The sequence below is a fragment of the Bombyx mandarina genome, chromosome 12 (genome assembly GCF_030267445.1).
Source record: "Bombyx mandarina strain Sakado chromosome 12, ASM3026744v2".
Classification (NCBI taxonomy): Eukaryota; Metazoa; Arthropoda; class Insecta; order Lepidoptera; family Bombycidae; genus Bombyx; species Bombyx mandarina.
In genome coordinates, this window is record NC_143219.1 from 3,508,912 (window position 1) to 3,527,183 (window position 18,272).

The 18,272-nt window shown below is 41.4% G+C and overlaps 1 protein-coding gene across 12 annotated transcripts in view; it reads right to left on the reverse strand.

The window, feature by feature from the left end:
- Positions 1 to 18,272, reverse strand: part of LOC114243149 (CUGBP Elav-like family member 1) — a 454,265-nt gene that overhangs the window by 162,941 nt on the left and 273,052 nt on the right. For 5 of the 12 annotated variants that reach the window (XM_089732090.1, XM_089732088.1, XM_089732087.1 and 2 more), the window contains exon 3: positions 8,169 to 8,629. The exons of 6 other annotated variants lie outside the window; for them this stretch is intronic. In XM_089732090.1, the coding sequence (XP_089588216.1) occupies positions 8,169 to 8,302 (134 nt within the window). In that variant the 5' untranslated portion in view covers positions 8,303 to 8,629. Of the gene's footprint in view, positions 1 to 8,168; positions 8,660 to 18,272 lie in introns of all 12 variants that reach the window. One more of the 12 variants, XM_089732086.1, reaches the window with a different exon arrangement.

Consider the following 18,272-nt stretch of genomic DNA (forward strand, 5'->3'; position numbering starts at 1 on the left):
GAGTTTCCCTGGCCCTTAAGGCCAAAAATATTAATTTTGCCAGCGCCCGTAATCTCGCCAACGGGATTCAAATAAAAGTAACGACACCCGACGACCATAGGGCCCTCTCAAGTTACCTCCGAAAGGAGCGTATAAGTTTCCACACTTATACGCTCCAGGAGGAGCGCGAACTCCGCGTTGTCATACGTGGAATCCCGAAGGAGCTAGATGCCGATCTCGTCAAGGCAGATCTGATAGAACAAGGCCTACCAGTAAATTCCGTGCACCGCATGCACACCGGCCGCGGTAGGGAGCCATACAATATGGTTTTAGTCGCCCTCCAGCCTACCCCCGAGGGTAAGCAAATTTTTAACATTCGGACCGTCTGTAGGCTCTCCGGTATTGCCGTCGAAGTCCCCCATAAAAAAGGCACTCCTAGTCAGTGCCATAACTGCCAACTGTACGGGCACTCTTCCCGTAACTGTCACGCGCGCCCCCGATGTGTTAAGTGTTTGGGCGATCACGCCACGGCCCTCTGCGCTCGCGACCAAAAAACCGCGACGGAACCTCCTAGCTGTGTCCTGTGCCGAACACAAGGTCACCCCGCGAACTACCGTGGATGCCCCCGAGCTCCAAAAATAAATCGCCGCGTCGCCCGTCAAAACCGCCTCCGAGCTTCCGGCCCAGACATCAAAGCCACGGTACCCTCTGTGCCGAAGGCTAAGCCTGCTTTCGTGCCGGCGTCGGTGCCCAGCGTCTCGGCTTGGGCTAAACCGTTGCCGTACACGAACACGGCTACAACTCTCTCCCCCGCGACTCGTCCCACCCCCGCGATACGTCCCTCCCCCGCGACCTGCCCTCCGACCGCGTCCGAAAATCTCGCTCTAGCGATTGACTTTTTTCAGTCGATCAACTTTGAGCGTGTTAACGCATTGGGTGACGCCATTCGCGCCGCCTCCACTGCACAACATTTCATCGCCGTTGTGCAAGAATACGCTGACGTATACGCGTCGTTAAATACGTACGTCCTCCCCTCACTCCGCCGGTAATCAATGGCGTACATTAGTAGAATAAAACCCTTATCCGTAACAATAGGATTTTTTAACGCTTACGGTCTCGCAAATCAACGTGATCAGGTTTGTGATTTTTTGCGTGACCATCAAATTGACATTTTCTTAGTGCAGGAGACCCTACTTAAGCCCGCGCGCCGTGACCCTAAAATCGCGAACTATAACATGGTCAGGAACGACAGGCTCTCTGCCCGTGGTGGTGGTACCGTTATTTACTATAGAAGAGCCCTGCATTGCGTCCCGCTCGATCCTCCCGCGCTCGCTAATATCGAAGCATCAGTGTGCCGAATCTCACTGACGGGACACGCGCCGATCGTTATCGCGTCCGTTTATCTTCCACCGGATAAGATCGTTCTAAGCAGTGATATTGAGGCGCTGCTCGGTATGGGGAGCTCTGTCATTCTGGCGGGCGACCTAAATTGTAAACACATCAGGTGGAACTCACACACCACAACCCCGAATGGCAGGCGGCTTGACGCGTTAGTCGATGATCTCGCCTTCGATATCGTCGCTCCGTTAACCCCGACTCACTACCCGCTAAATATCGCGCATCGCCCGGATATACTCGACATAGCGTTATTAAAAAACGTAACTCTGCGCTTACACTCGATCGAAGTAGTTTCAGAGTTAGATTCAGACCACCGTCCCGTCGTCATGAAGCTCGGTCGCGCTCCCGATTCCGTTCCCGTCACGAGGACTGTGGTGGATTGGCACACGCTGGGCATCAGCCTGGCTGAATCTGATCCACCATCGCTCCCGTTTAACCCGGACTCTACCCCGTCTCCTCAGGATACCGCTGAAGCCATAGACATCTTAACATCACACATCACCTCGACATTAGATAGGTCATCGAAACAAGTTGTAGCTGAGGACTTCCTTCACCGCTTCAAATTGTCCGACGATATTAGGGAACTCCTTAGAGCTAAGAACGCCTCGATACGCGCCTACGACAGGTATCCTACCGCGGAAAATCGTATTCGAATGCGTGCCCTACAACGCGACGTAAAGTCTCGCATCGCCGAAGTCCGAGATGCCAGATGGTCTGATTTCTTAGAAGGACTCGCGCCCTCCCAAAGGTCTTACTACCGCTTAGCTCGTTCTCTCAAATCGGATACGGTAGTAACTATGCCCCCCCTCGTAGGCCCCTCAGGCCGACTCGCGGCCTTTGATGATGACGAAAAAGCAGAGCTGCTGGCCGATACATTGCAAACCCAGTGCACGCCCAGCACTCAATCCGTGGACCCTGTTCATGTAGAATTAGTAGACAGTGAGGTAGAACGCAGAGCCTCCTTGCCACCCTCGGATGCGTTACCACCCGTCACCCCGATGGAAGTTAAAGACTTGATCAAAGACCTACGTCCTCGCAAGGCTCCCGGTTCCGACGGTATATCTAACCGCGTTATTAAACTTCTACCCGTCCAACTCATCGTGATGTTGGCATCTATTTTCAATGCCGCTATGGCGAACTGTATCTTTCCCGCGGTGTGGAAAGAAGCGGACGTTATCGGCATACATAAACCCGGTAAACCAAAAAATCATCCGACGAGCTACCGCCCGATTAGCCTCCTCATGTCTCTAGGCAAACTGTATGAGCGTCTGCTCTACAAGCGCCTCAGAGATTTCGTCTCATCCAAGGGCATTCTCATCGATGAACAATTCGGATTCCGTACAAATCATTCATGCGTTCAACAGGTGCACCGCCTCACGGAGCACATTCTTGTGGGGCTTAATCGACCAAAACCGTTATACACGGGAGCTCTCTTCTTCGACGTCGCAAAAGCGTTCGACAAAGTCTGGCACAATGGTTTGATTTTCAAACTATTCAACATGGGCGTGCCGGATAGTCTCGTGCTCATCATACGGGACTTCTTGTCGAACCGCTCTTTTCGATATCGAGTCGAGGGAACCCGCTCCTCCCCACGACCTCTCACAGCTGGAGTCCCGCAAGGCTCTGTCCTCTCACCCCTCCTATTTAGCTTATTCGTCAACGATATTCCCCGGTCGCCGCCGACCCATTTAGCTTTATTCGCCGACGACACGACTGTTTACTATTCTAGTAGAAATAAGTCCCTAATCGCGAAGAAGCTTCAGAGCGCAGCCCTAGCCCTAGGACAGTGGTTCCGAAAATGGCGCATAGACATCAACCCAGCGAAAAGTACTGCGGTGCTATTTCAGAGGGGAAGCTCCACACGGATTTCCTCCCGGATTAGGAGGAGGAATCTCACACCCCCGATTACTCTCTTTAGACAACCCATACCCTGGGCCAGGAAGGTCAAGTACCTGGGCGTTACCCTGGATGCATCGATGACATTCCGCCCGCATATAAAATCAGTCCGTGACCGTGCCGCGTTTATTCTCGGTAGACTCTACCCCATGATCTGTAAGCGGAGTAAAATGTCCCTTCGGAACAAGGTGACACTTTATAAAACTTGCATAAGGCCCGTCATGACTTACGCGAGTGTGGTGTTCGCTCACGCAGCCCGCACACACATAGACACCCTCCAATCCCTACAATCCCGCTTTTGCAGGTTAGCTGTCGGCGCTCCGTGGTTCGTGAGGAACGTTGACCTACACGACGACCTGGGCCTCGAATCAATTCGGAAATACATGAAGTCAGCGTCGGAACGATACTTCGATAAGGCTATGCGTCATGATAATCGCCTTATCGTTGCCGCCGCTGACTACTCTCCGAATCCTGATCATGCAGGAGCCAGTCACCGTCGACGCCCTAGACACGTCCTTACGGATCCATCAGATCCAATAACCTTTGCATTAGATGCCTTCAGCTCTAATACTAGGGGCAGGCTTAGGGACCCCGGTAACCGTACTCGTCGAACTCGACAAAGAGGTCGACGTGCAACCTAACCCATGCATCAGCCCGCTGAGTTTCTCGCCGGATCTTCTCAGCGGGTCGCGATTCCGATCCGGTAGTAGATTCATTCGCGAAACAATTGCTCTTGAGTTGTTAGGTCTCCTTCGGAGGCGCTCGGGCAGTTGTTAGCAAATCCCACCCCTCTTGGCTGAGCCTTTGCTCGCCCACCTGTCCTGGTGAAACTGGAAAGGCCTGCGGGCCACCAGTAAACTTTCAATCATAAAAAAAAAAAAAAAAAAAAAAAAAAGCTTCGTTAATAATGCACCTAACAGTACTCACTGATGTTTTTGTTGCTTCCGAAGTCTGTTTTAATTTTTCCATATCATTCTTCCCCTGTTTTATAAAGAAGCAATATACGTCGTACACAAATTTTCTACCCTTTCTTTTAAGTACTACACCAGTTTGTCACGGCATAGTGTATGTTTTATAAAAAAATCAACAAACACTCAACAAATAGCAATGGCAACAAAGTCCACAAGCAATTATAACAAATAACTTAACGATTAATAACGATAGACTTTCCACTGTACTACTTTTGGGAGCAAGCGGAATGAGGGCGCGGTGCGGGACGCAAGGTTCGACTGATCTACCAATAACGCGCTCGATACGATTTCCCCTGCCGTCGCGCCTCACCCTCACCACCAAAGTGATCTAAAATTCGGTTCTGCACAGTCAAGGTCATTTGCTCAAGAAGTTTGCCGATTACTATAACAAACGTACGAAACCACATCCTCAGTGAGATTGTTAATTATTGAACGCCTCTCTACTAAGGAATCCAAAAATTCAACGTAAGCACAGAGTTGAAACAAAAATCAAATGCCATACAAAAACATCCCAACAAATATGCAACAGGTCCTCTCCCTCCCCCTGCCGACTTAACGTTGTTACTCACACATCGTCGAGTCTAGATCCTTTACTCATTACGCACATACACGCAAACGCTCCAAAGAAAGAGCAAAGGAACGGTTGCCTTAGACAAACATTGGCACAACTTGTAGATTAGACTTGCACCGAAACTGGGCTTCGTGACGTCATCGAGCCGGAAAACTATGACGTCACGTGAATTTTTATACGATGATCGTAGTGTTAAAGCAACTAGATTGATCCGACACCTAAGCAATAAATAAATAATAAAAATATGAGTTTTATTTTATTTTTATTGCTTAGATGGATGGACGAACTAACAGCCCACCTGGTGTTAAGTGGTTACTGGAGCCCATAGACATCTACAACGTAAATGCGCCACCCACCTCGAGATATAAGCTCTAACGTCTCAGTATAGTTACAACGGCTACCCCACCCTTCGTATCGAAACGCATTACTGCTTCACGGTGGAAATAGGCGGGGTGGTGGTACCTACCCATGCGGACTCCCAAGAGGTCCTACCACCAGTGATTACGCAAATTATGATTTTGCGCGTTTGATTTTTATTGCACGATGTTATTCCTTCACCGTGGAAGTCAATCGTGAACATTTCTTGAGTACGTATTTCATTAGAAAAATTGGTACCCGCCTGCGGGATTCCGGTGCATCGCTACATACAAAATGCACCGGACGTCTTATCCTTTAGGCCACGACGACTTAAAAGTCTTGTTAAACGATTTAAAAGTTGAGTCTGCAAACTTGTCGTTTTACCAAGATTTTTTCACTGTCTTAATTTCTTAGATGTGTGAAAGAGAGGCCTATTTATAATACATTACATACACCGGACGAAATTAATGACAAGTTCGTTATCTAGACCACCTCTAATTTAATATTAATTTTATTATTTAATTCGATATTACATACATTGGATGAAAGTAATGACACGTTCGTAGACCACTTCTAATTATTTAATATTCACTTTATAATTTAATTTTGTTCGTCCACCGTTTGATACATAACCATAGCCTCAGAATACACAAGATTTATATTCATTTTATGTATTACAATTTCTCTTTTGTGCTGCTTTTGAAAAAAATCCTTTTGAAGGTTCGGAAAAACAATGAGAGGTATAATTTTTCTATTGGTAGCACTAGAGATCGTCAATGGCTAAAAACAACAAAAGAACGAAAGTCTGTTGACAAACAGAAAAAACAAAGTTCTTCTATTCACATATTCCCATATTTTTTACTGGTGATAGAACCTCTTGTGAGTCCGCGCGGGTAGGTACCACCTTGCCTATTTCTGCTGTGAAGTTGTTGTTGATGCTATTGAAAGTTCATTGCTACTTTACAAAACTATGTTCTTCGAAAGAGATTTGACTTTGTCTACTGTAGCATCTGAGCACGGTAGAACTAACAGAGAAGCTAATGATGCTCATTATTTTGCGAGTATGTCGTCTCATTAGAGAAAGAGGGAGCAAAACAAAAGAGAAGTCGCTCTATCAAAACCAGGTGCACGAAATTATAATTTGCGTATTCACTGGTGGTAGGACCTCTTGTGAGTCCGCACGGGTAGGTACCACCGTCCCGCCTATTTCTGCCGTGAAGCAGTAATGCGTTTCGGTCTGAAGGGTGGGGCAGCCGTTGTAACTATACTGAGACCTTAGAACTTATATCTCAAGGTGTGTGGCGCATTTACGTTGTAGATGTCTATGGGTTCCAGTAACCACTTAACACCAGGTGGGCTGTGAGCTCGTCCACACATCTAGGCAAACAAAAAAATAAAAAAAAATTACCCACATTTTTGCCTTCACATGTGTTTCAGGCTTCTACCATTTTCAGTTGGGGACTTTTCGGAAAAAGACTACGACAACTAGTAATCGAGTGACAGGAGGTTGCGTTGCGACTGCGAGATTCCGATCCTCGTGGCGTCAATTATATTAAGCATAGTCGTGAGAATCCACGCTTGTTTTTTTTTTCTAAAGGAATTTGACATCCGATTTGATTATCCATTTTCTATTAACCTCGTTGAATGTACACTTTGACTGTCAATTCAAATAAGTTCCTCTTTATGGTAAAACATTCATGTAATATTGAGGGACGCTTGACTGCTCTGTAGCTTGTATCTTGTACCACAATAGGCGAGTGGTATACACCAAAAGACGAAGACTATGAAGACAAAACGTTACTCTATACGATTCAACCGAACTTATTAGGTACCCGTTGCACCACGGACGCTTATTCTTAGTGTTGTGACCTAATTAACTTAAACCAAGTCGATTAAGTATCTTTCTTTCTAACTAGCTATCATAGCGTATTATATCAGTCGCTATCAAACGTAAAGGACACGATGAGTATATGCATCACGCAAATATTTAATTATCGTAAATGATACCATATTGAATGATTGTAAGTAATCATATTGTTTATTATTCTAATAAATAAACTCTTGGAGTCGAATATTTAGTGTTCTAGACTATATTGAAATAATTCGTTTTCTTTTATAATGATTTTTTTATAATATCAAATATTTAAAATTGCTTAAAATTACAGCTGCACTACATAATTGTTGCGCTAATTTTTTTTAATATAATCTAGAATATCAAAGATCGTGTACTATTTTCAATCATATTGTTATATCAGTTGACGAAAGGAATATTAAAGAATTTATGTTTTTGTTCTTAATTAGAATAATATCCTGCTATACTCGGCGGAACATTGCACAGATTATTCCCGATACACAATGAAACTGCAATGAATTTAACAAGAAAATCAAAATCTGTTACAGAAATCATTGTCCACCTTTATAAAATATCATGAAGATAAATATTGCGAATATTTATTTTGATATTTAAAACAGATATAAAACGTTACACTTTTGACTTTTGCACTATTTTGCATAATATCGTAACGCATGTCTTCAAGTGTTCAGATATCTTAAATGAGTAATGTACGCGTGCCATTATTTTTTGATGATATTAAAAAATTAATGTATTTAAACCGCTTTAATCAGAGTTTTAGGGGATGTAGCGTTCAGACTGCAGGCACCTCAAAACTTGAAGTGGAAATCTTTTATTGCTGAGATGGTTGGACGAGCTCACAGCTCAACTGATGTTAAGTGGTTACTGGAGCCCGTAGACATCTACAACGTAAATGCGCCACCCACCTTGAGATATAAGCTCTAAGTTCTCAGTATAGTTACAAAACGGCTACCCTACCCGGCTTCAAACCGAAACGCATTACTGCTTCACGGCAGAAATAGGCAGCAGGGTGGTAGTACCTACCCGTGCGGATTCACAAGAGGTCCTGCCACCAGTAACAAATCTTTAAGAGGTTCGTTGTTTCACAGGTCAATGGTGATGTATGTTGATTAGGAGGACTTACTTCGGCTTGGTGTACGGAGATCCCGGCGAGGTCACCTTGTGGTTCTTGTTGGGGTGCGTGTGTCGGTTCGCGTTTGTGTCGAGGCCGCCGCCCGGCGATATCTTGCCGGCGAGTGCGTTCAGTGAGTGCAACATAACGGGCGGCGGCCGCCTTGTTCCAAGCAGCCTGGTCACGCTGGTGATCCGAAAACGATTGTCGTCAGCGTGCAGGGCCACGGCGCCTTATCTCCTGATAAGAGGCGCGGGGGCACACTCGCCCCCCGCCTCATCCCACCTGACACTATCACACCAGCACACACACACACGCACGTAGCAAATGTTCGCTTTTAAACGCGACGGGTCAGCGTCCTGTCCGATTTAGGCATGTTTCGAGCATTTTTTCATATCTATGTTTATGTTTATTATTATTTTTAGCACTGACTTATTTTCGGACACCAACTTGTTTATATCACTCTGGTTTCACTGTTTTGAATTGATTTAATTAGAGAATAGCTTGTGATGTTCAGCGTCCGATACAAAAATATGAAAGCAAAAAAAAAAACCTATTTGTCAGAAGATGCGGGTACAAAATATTACGCACGTATATTTTATCTGAAACACGAAATACGGTTCACGCAAATGATTTAGTGGCAGCGAAATGAAAACAATCTGAAGCCATCGCGCCTATTACGAGCGCCAGGGAAAAGCTAAGCTTAGCGCAATAAATATAAAAAAAACAAGGTGTTAACATTTACAATAACAAAAAAAAAAACGCCTGAACAAAAACGAATAGCAACAAAAGGTGTATCCGAGAGTTCACCCTAATGAAATATGTGACCGCAGGCGGTTCAGAAATAAGCGTTACGTTTTTTTTTTCTTTTTGCCTTATTCCCATTCAACTTATTAAATATTCGCGAAAAAATGAAACTGTCTCAAATAAGCTGTCGCCTTTTTGTTATTTTCTTCATTATAAAACGGATATTGCTTGAGTTATGTCACAAGACACGGCCTCCAGACTTATGATGCTCATTCTCGTTACAGTATAATAACAACATTCAGAGACTACATTTTGTTAGAATGCGTGTGCTACTTTATGAGCGACGCTTATAAAAAAAAACTTAATATAATCTTAGTATTTTCATATATTATGTTCTGTTACTAAAGTAACTAGATGATGACCGTTTTTTTTTTTGATAACGCCATCTTGTTGTGTCTTTAAAGCGGTTAGTTGCCCTTAATTAAGAAAAATAGTAGTATTATTCGCCAATAAATGTCGGAAAGAGTTGATTATTGAAAACACGAATAAAACAACATTTTCTGAAAATAAATCGTAGCTAGATCGATTTATAGCCCCCGAAATCCCCTGTATACTAAATTTTATAAAAATCGTTGGAGCCGTTTCCGAGATTCAGATTATATAAGTACCTATATATTAATGTACAAGAATTGCACGTTAAAAGGTATAAGATAGATCAAGCACTTATCCGAGCACAATTTAATGATAGAATGTCGATTTGAATGTCGAACGTTTTTTTTTTTGGAGTTTACTCCTTTAGAATCGATTTACATATATAGGCCCGGGGTATGAAAATTATGGGGACCAAAATCGTACTAGCATGTCACACGAAATGCGTTATGCGCCTGATTGGCTCCTGATTGCGTGATGCGTGCGCGCGCCAATCAAAATCGTACTAGCATGTCACACGAAATGCGTTATGCGCCTGATTGGCTCCTGATTGCGTGATGCGTGCGCGCGCCAATCAAAATCGTACTAGCATGTCACACGAAATGCGTTATGCGCCTGATTGGCTCCTGATTGCGTGATGCGTGCGCGCGCCAATCAGGAGCCAACGCGCGGCCGCGTTATCGCAGGTGACGCCGGGCTGCTGCGCCGGCAGTCCGCCACAAAGCCTCGTACTGATCGCGCGTTTCTCTCATTATTGTATTTTCATATATTTGTTAGTCGTTTGTTTTGTGTCTCGTTAATTTGTTAATAATCTGTAGTGTATCGTGTTGTCGTAATATAGAACTATTTCTCGTATTGTTTCGTTTAATTTTTTATATCCAGTAAACTCCAGTCGTGCGTCGGAGCGGACACACACACTTTTTTTAATTTTTTTTTTATTGCCCTTGTAGGCAGACGAGCATACGGCCCACCTGATGGTGAGTGGTTACCGTCGCCCATGGACTTCAGCAATGCCAGGGGCAGAGCCAAGCCGCTCTACGATTGAATTGTAGGTAGCAGCACATCTTTGTATATGTTAATGGAAATGTATGTAATTCCTAAAATCGCACGGAAATGTGTGAAATAAATAATATTATACTTACACATTACACATTTCCTAGGAAATCTATACATTTCCTAAATAGCAATCGGAAATGTAAAACATTTAAGATATTGGTGGATACGCGGGGACAGCGGGACGAGTCTTGCACTACGGTCAGTTGCCAACTTGCAATCCACTGGAACCGGCCAGGGATTTAAGAAGTGCCTTTGCAAGAAAAACTGTGCTACATCAAGATGTCTGTGTTTTAAAAATACAGTATTATGTACTTCCAAATGCCATTCGAGCCTACCCTGCAAAAATAAATAGCTATATGGACTGACAAAGTATTATAATATAAAGATTTACTTTTATACTTTGACATTTATAATTATTTAATTATCAGACTGATTACTTGCCAAATGAAAATTTGATTTTATAAGAATAAATATAAGTTGATTTTGTGATACGTTAAAAGTTAATAGATAGTTGATTTTAGAAGTTTTAATTAGTAAGATAATATGAATATATTATTATTATTATTTTACGGTATGACTGTTACCCGATTGTCTCAATAAGTGTTATTAAAAAAATATTATTAACAATGTGTTTTATTACAGAAAGCATTTACTTTATACATTTCCTAAATAGTATCGGAATTGTACACATTTCCTAGGATTTGTATACAATTCCTTGATTTCATACATTTCCGGTAACATATATATGTATATATTTCTTCTGTGCGTGTTTGTTACTGAACTCCTCCTAAGCGGCGGGACCGATTTGAATGAATTTGCGCCTTGGATGGTTTAGATTCACAAATCGGCCCGGCATATCTGCCGGGCCGGGCTATCGCGCTGCAGTCGATATCTAGGTTAATTTATCTTTCCTAAAAATCATTTATAAATCAAAACAACGTTTGCCGGGTCAGCTAGTGACCGATATAAATTATAAGAGAAGAATTTTCGAACAAACTCTGCATTTGAAATTATTAAGATCTTTCATTTCGTAGTTGAAAAATTCATAATGATAAAACTCAATAACAAAAAGCTATTTGTGAACTTCGAAATTTTTAGAAACACTATCTAAAATATTTACTTGTTTACTGTCTAATTTTTATTTATTACTTCTTATTGATTGATCTTATTATTGATATAAAAATAATTATGTTTGTATTTCAAAACTAAAATCTGACTACGTCAATCTTTTGAATGTATTTTTTTTCTAAAGCACCACTTTAAACTGGTTTATAGGTAATCATAGGTAGCACAGAAGAAAAAAAGTCGGTTGTCTGTAAAGTCGGCTTACTGACGATAGTTGCACGTGACAATGTCATAAGAAAATACTGATGGAATGGTTTCATTTTTCAATTATCGCAATTATCGTTGCTATAAACAATTGACACCACATTCACTTTTCACTGAAATTCATACTTGACGAAAACATGGAAATGTATATTATTGTATAGCAGCTGTCCACGCGGATGCATCGCTCACTCAAGTAGGAGAGAGACAGATGTCGAACGCTGCCGAACGCGGTGGCCGATTATGCCTCTTTGTCGCTCGTTGTGCGCTCTCGCTTGCACTTCAAATGGAACGCCTCAGAGCGAGGTAACGCCGCATGAGTCATATTTTTTTGTGCGTGCAGCCGGCTCCATCGAATTATAAGACGCCTGTCACATCAAAAATATCTGCCTAGTACTAAGACCCTTCGCGTAAAATAGCTGTCGCTCAGACAAAGAGGCAGCGAACGACATTGTTAAGAGTTCCGATTGTGTAACTCTATCGAGTCCTGAAGTGTTCGAAGTGGTAAAAAGTCGAAAAAGACAAGAAAGAAGAATTACTGGTGGTAGGACATCTTGTGAGTCCGCACGGGTAGGTAACACCACTCCGCCTATTTCTGCCGTGAACCAGTAATGCGTTTCGGCTTGAAGCGTGGGGCAGACGTTGTAGCTATACTGAGACCTTAGAACTCATATCTCAAGGTGGGTTTCGGCATTTACGTTGTAGATGTCTATGGGCTCCTGTAACCACTTAACATCAGATGGGCTGTGATCTCGTCGATTTAAGTAATAAATAAATAAAACTAAACCTCTAATCAGTTTTTCGTCTCGAGAGCACTGTATAGTAACAATCATGTTTGCACGAACTCGTGGTAATCAAAGATTTTCCTATTTATGTGTATGTCTTTATAAACATATATAATAATATACCTAAAGTAATTTCGGGTACATTTTATCTGATTGTGTTACACCGTATCGAGGGTAGGGACTGCGTCCGACGCGAGTGCAATGTTTACTAATAGCTTTATTATAGTCCGTCGGATACTTTATACTAATTGGGTCCGTCTTTAATGCGTTATCGTGAGTAGTGCGAGGCAGCATATTGGAGGTCTGATCACAGACACTAGACATGAACAGCTGTTTTGACGTAACGTATCTATCGTTTTTTTTTCCTACCTAAGCTGATAGCCTTGAGAGGCTATATCAGCGTCACCTTCACTAGTAGGTGAGCTCACAGGGCTCAAACCTGATGACGTTGCTAACACAAACCCTAGCAAGAGCCGTGTTTCGCAGAATCTACCACCGGATCGGAAACGCGACCCACTGAGAAGATCCAGCGAGAAACTTAGTGGGTTGTGTCTGAGGGTCAATTTACTCGTCGAGCCCTTTGTCGCAAAAATAGGGAATGTAGTTACCGGCGGCCACGATGAGAGGGTGGTTCTCATGTTGTGCCGCTTTATTGAAGTGTAATTTTTATTAACCTGGTAAACTTTATTGCTATAGCCAGCTTAGTGTGACTGATTGGTGCCACCAGCATACCTAGAGATGAAACCTTAACTTGTTGTATAGTACGCGCCAAGCAAAGCTACGAGTATTCAGGAGGGTTGAATGAATAATTTTTGGAACGTAGTTCCTTATGGGACGATGCGGGGGGGTACCCTAACCGGGAAAAACGTCCGTAACGTAAGATTTTTATTAGTAATGCACACAGTGTACGACTTAACTTTGTAATAACGTACAAAAAATAGCATATTTTATTTTTATCAATAAAAAAATCATAACAATAAATGTATACCCGAATAATTATTTTCTTTATACCTCGAATAGAACTTAAAATTAATATTTTTATAATAAGGAACTTCGTTCCTATCCGGTGGCCCACGACACCACACATCTTTTTTTTCAATGTTTGTGCTATGATAAATAGTAATCATAGATAATAAATACACTTGAATTAGTTATAGATAAGCAAGTCAAGCACTCAACAAAAATGTTTGCGGGCATCGGCCACTAGATGGCTTCGCTTCGATTATTTTCTCATTGTTCCTGTAGGATAGATTATATTGAGTAGCTTGATAAAATTTAGTAAATTTGTTTATAACAAATAAATACTTGTATGATTTTTTTTTTTAATTTCTGTGTTTAGCTATACAACAATTAAATGCCATGACTTTAACAACATATAGGTTTAGGGGCATCCGCTACAAGATGTCGATAGTTTCCATACAAAAAAAATAATAAAAGTATCAGTTTCATGGCACTGCAGTAATAATAGATGGCAGTTTGTAAAAAAAAAATAGTTTTGTACTTTGAACGACTTTTAAACATGTATTTTATGAGTATATAAAAATAAATTATCAAAATTAAAAATAAAATTTAGTAAGTAAATTTTCTGTTTCCTTTAATTCAAGCGGCATACCTTAAACTTTAAGGTGTACGCTTTAAGGCTTAAAGTTTTTAAAACGAAACTGAAAATTTACAATTCTTCAGTTACATTTTTGGCGTTTACCAAAAAACAACAATTTTGAAATATGTCACTTCAATTCTAAAGGTGCGATATTGTAGTATATGCCATTGAAATTGTTCCTTTTTGTAATTATGTATACGCTAAATAATAAAAACAAAATAATTGAATATAATATAACCGTACGTACGTAACATCGAAACATCGCGTTTTTATTATGGGCTCAAACAATAAATGACAGAACAGAGTCCGCAATTTACCCTGCAGTGGCTATTACGTGAGCACAAATCGAAGTTTTTTTTTCGCTATCGAGCCAAACAAATCGAAGACGTCACGAAAGGTTAAAAACGCAGGGTATAAGTCAGATTTTAATCAAATAATAGCAAAACTAAACGTTTTTAAGCTATTGCATAGCTTTTATCGCGGGCTTTGAGCGCGGCGACCGAATCAAGAAATTCCGTAACGAAAATAAAACCTAACAGCCCTACTCCACCTACCATGTAGCTCGCGTTCAACACATTCACACGTTGCGCTTGTGTAGTGTTTGTGAATAAGCGCGCGGCGTGACGTCGCACTGTGTGCGCATCATGAAAAGTGTGCCCATCCCTCTCTCGTGCGGTCTAGCTTATGAGAGTGAAGGGGACAATTAATGTTTTGCTTTAGTTCATGTTTATCAATATAGCGTGGTCTTATTTTATTATTGTTTTAATATTAAATTATTATTGTCTAATTATAATTGCATAGGCTGATAAAAAGTGCTATGTAATAGCTTTACCGCGGCAGTCTCTGAGTGCCACACGTGTTTTTTTACATGATATCTATCTATAAGAGACTGAAGTAGTCACGGATTAATTGATTAGACGCCTGCCTGTACTCTTATCGAATGGTGCGGCTTTGTAGGTGCTCAAATAGGAATCGAAGCGTGTACCAGGAAATATAATGTTGAAATCAAAATTGTATCGACTATCGTGCTTTCAAGACACTGTACAGAAAATTGATTCACAAAATAGGATGATGGTGGCGTGTGATTTTTAAGGTATTTTTATTGCTGAGGGAACGAAATCACGGTCCATCCGGTGCTAAGTGGTGACTGAAGGCCACCAACAACGTAAATGCCGCTACCTACCTTGAGAAATGAGTTTTAAGTTTTGGTTTTAAACTACAACGGCTGTCTCACCCTTCGAACCGAAAAGCATTACTGCTTAATAGTAGAAATAAGCTGGGTGGTGGTACCTACCCGTGTAGACTAACAATATGTACTACCACCAGTACACTATAAAACATGTACATACATACATATTATTGTATGGAGTAACTTTTGTAGATCACTACATAGTATAAAACAAAGTCGCTTTCTCTGTCCCTATATCTGTCTGTCCCTACGTATGCTTAAATCTTTAAAACTACGCAACGGATTTTGATGCGGTTTTTTTTTAATAGATAGAGTGATTGAAGAGGAAGGTTTATATATGTATAATAACATCTATCAAATAGTGGAGAAATCAATAATAAATTACAGTTTCCGAAGCGAAGCGAGGGCGGGTCGCTAGTTATAATAATGAAAGAAAAGAACATGACAATTCATCATAAATTTCGTTCTAAAAATAGAACGGCCAATATTGAATAACGTTCACCGCTATTATTAAAGCTAACACGTTAGCTGAAACAAAAGGAATTACGTGTGATAACAACGCTAAAAGCCTTTAGGTCGAGCCACTGAAACACACATCCGGCCGACGCTTCCTGTACAAACACATGCAATTATACGAAACTCGTGAGATATCTAACCGTTCTATATACAACACTATTCGATTTAAACAATATCCGATACAGCACTCTCATTATTTTGGAACGAAGTTCCTTATGGGACGATGCGGAGGGGTACCCTAACCGGGAAAAAACGTCCGTAACGTAAGATTTTTATTATATGCACACAGTGTACGACTTAACTTTGAAATAACGTACAAATTAGTAATGTATTATTCATTGACCACGATCTCAGAGCGTTCATTTGCGCATTAAACTCTTATGCAAACAACCGTGAATGAAGTGTACCACAATAAGCTCGCACGTTACCGAATGACCGTGGGTTGTTGCGAAACCTCCAGTTTTATTTTCTTCATACCTCGAATAGAACTTCAAATTAATATTTTTATAATAAGGAACTTCGTTCCTATCCGGTGTCCCACGACACCACATATCTTTTGATTTTTTAATTGCTTGGCTGGGTGGACGAGCTCACGGCCCACCTGATGTTAAGTGATTACCGGAACCCATAGACATCTACAATGTAAATACCGCCACCCACCTTGAGAAATGAGTTGTAAGGTCTCACTTTTAACAGTACAACGGCTGCCTCGCCCTTTAAACCGAAACGCATTACTGCTTCACGGCAGAAATAGGCGGGGTGGTGGTACCTACCCGTGCGGACTCACAACAGTTCCTACCACCAGTAATTACGCAAATTACAAGTTTTGGCCGGTTTGATTTTTATTACACGATTTTATTTAAAATTTATCTATTTATTTGTGTACAATCTATTTATTTAAACGTATTTATGTATGTTTATCAGTCTCTAGTTTCCATAGTACATGGAATTTTAATTTTAGGCCATAATATAATCGTATAATCATAATATAATCGATAAATATAATCGTGATTAATCCCGGATCATTTAGTATTCTTTAAAATAACTAATACATAAACATAAAATTCGTTTATTTAGATGACAATATGGTAACCAATGTGCAGCTAAATTCAAATCGTGCCCAAAACTCCACAGTATAAATAAACTACAGTCTGTCCAAAGGGGCGGCTTTCACAGGCGAACACCGACGACATGCTAACAATAGAACAACGCTATAACCAAACGGAATTTCATTAAATTTCACCCGGTGAAAGTTTCGTCACGTTTTCATAGAAAACACAGCGATTGCGAGGCTGCATGCCCGCCCAACTGGTGGCCTCTGTACCGATGTCAGGCATGAGAGACGTGACACGCGCCCTCTTATACCGCAGAGTGTTAGATACAACTAAATTGTAATGTAATTGTTACTATTATTTGCTTTGTTAAGTTTAATCCTCTCTTCGTTTGCCTAAACCATCTTTTTTTTATTGCATAGATGGGTGGACGAGCTCACAGTCTACCTGGTGTTAAGTGGTTACTGGAGCCCATAGACATCCAAAACGTAAATGCGCCACCCACTTACGTCAAGTAAGTAATACATTAGAAACATTGGTACCCGCCTGCGGGATTATAACACCGGTGCATTCAACACTGGTTGGGATTTGCTAACAGCTGCCCGAGCGCCTCGGAAGGAGACCTAACAACTCAAGAGCAGCTGCTTCGCGAATGATTCTACTACCGGATCGGAATCGCAACCCTCTGAGAAGATCCGGCGAGAAACTCAGCGGGCTGATGCATGAGTTAGGTTGAACGTCGAACTCTTTGCTGAGTTCGACGAGTACAGTTACCGGGGTCCCTTAGCCTGCTCCTAGTGTTAGAGCTGAAGAGTTATTGGATCTGATGGATCCGTAAGGACGTGACGTCATATCATTTAAGCCACGACGACTTCAAAAGCAAATCACACATTTTATTTTTCTGGACTTTTCGATAAGATTATAAACGATTCTTTTCACTAACGTAACATACTCGAGGGAATGATGATGAATGAATTAATTTATTATCAAAAACAAAGTATTGTCAAATGTAAATTTAAAGGCAAGCAGTCTCTAAGCAATTCTTATATTAAAATTTGCGGACGTAAAGATACATAATTATACAAATCAAATTTTAATAATTGACGAAAACAAATGAGATCATTATTCAAAGCTCGAGGAATATAATTTAGAGAGGCTCGACGCGTGAGTCGTTCCGGATTTCAATAATATTCACGACATGAACACGAACGTAGTACGTTTTTTGGCTTAGTCGAAAAATTATGCGGTCAGTCAATTTCGTAATGCATTCGTGCCCTGAAACTCTATTGTATTGCATAGACGGATACACTAGTAGGTCCAACTAGTATTTAATGGTTGTCGCATCGCACATACTAATACATCAAACGTCAATTCACTGAATAAATTCGTCAGTATTTTATTGATATTTGTTGTTTT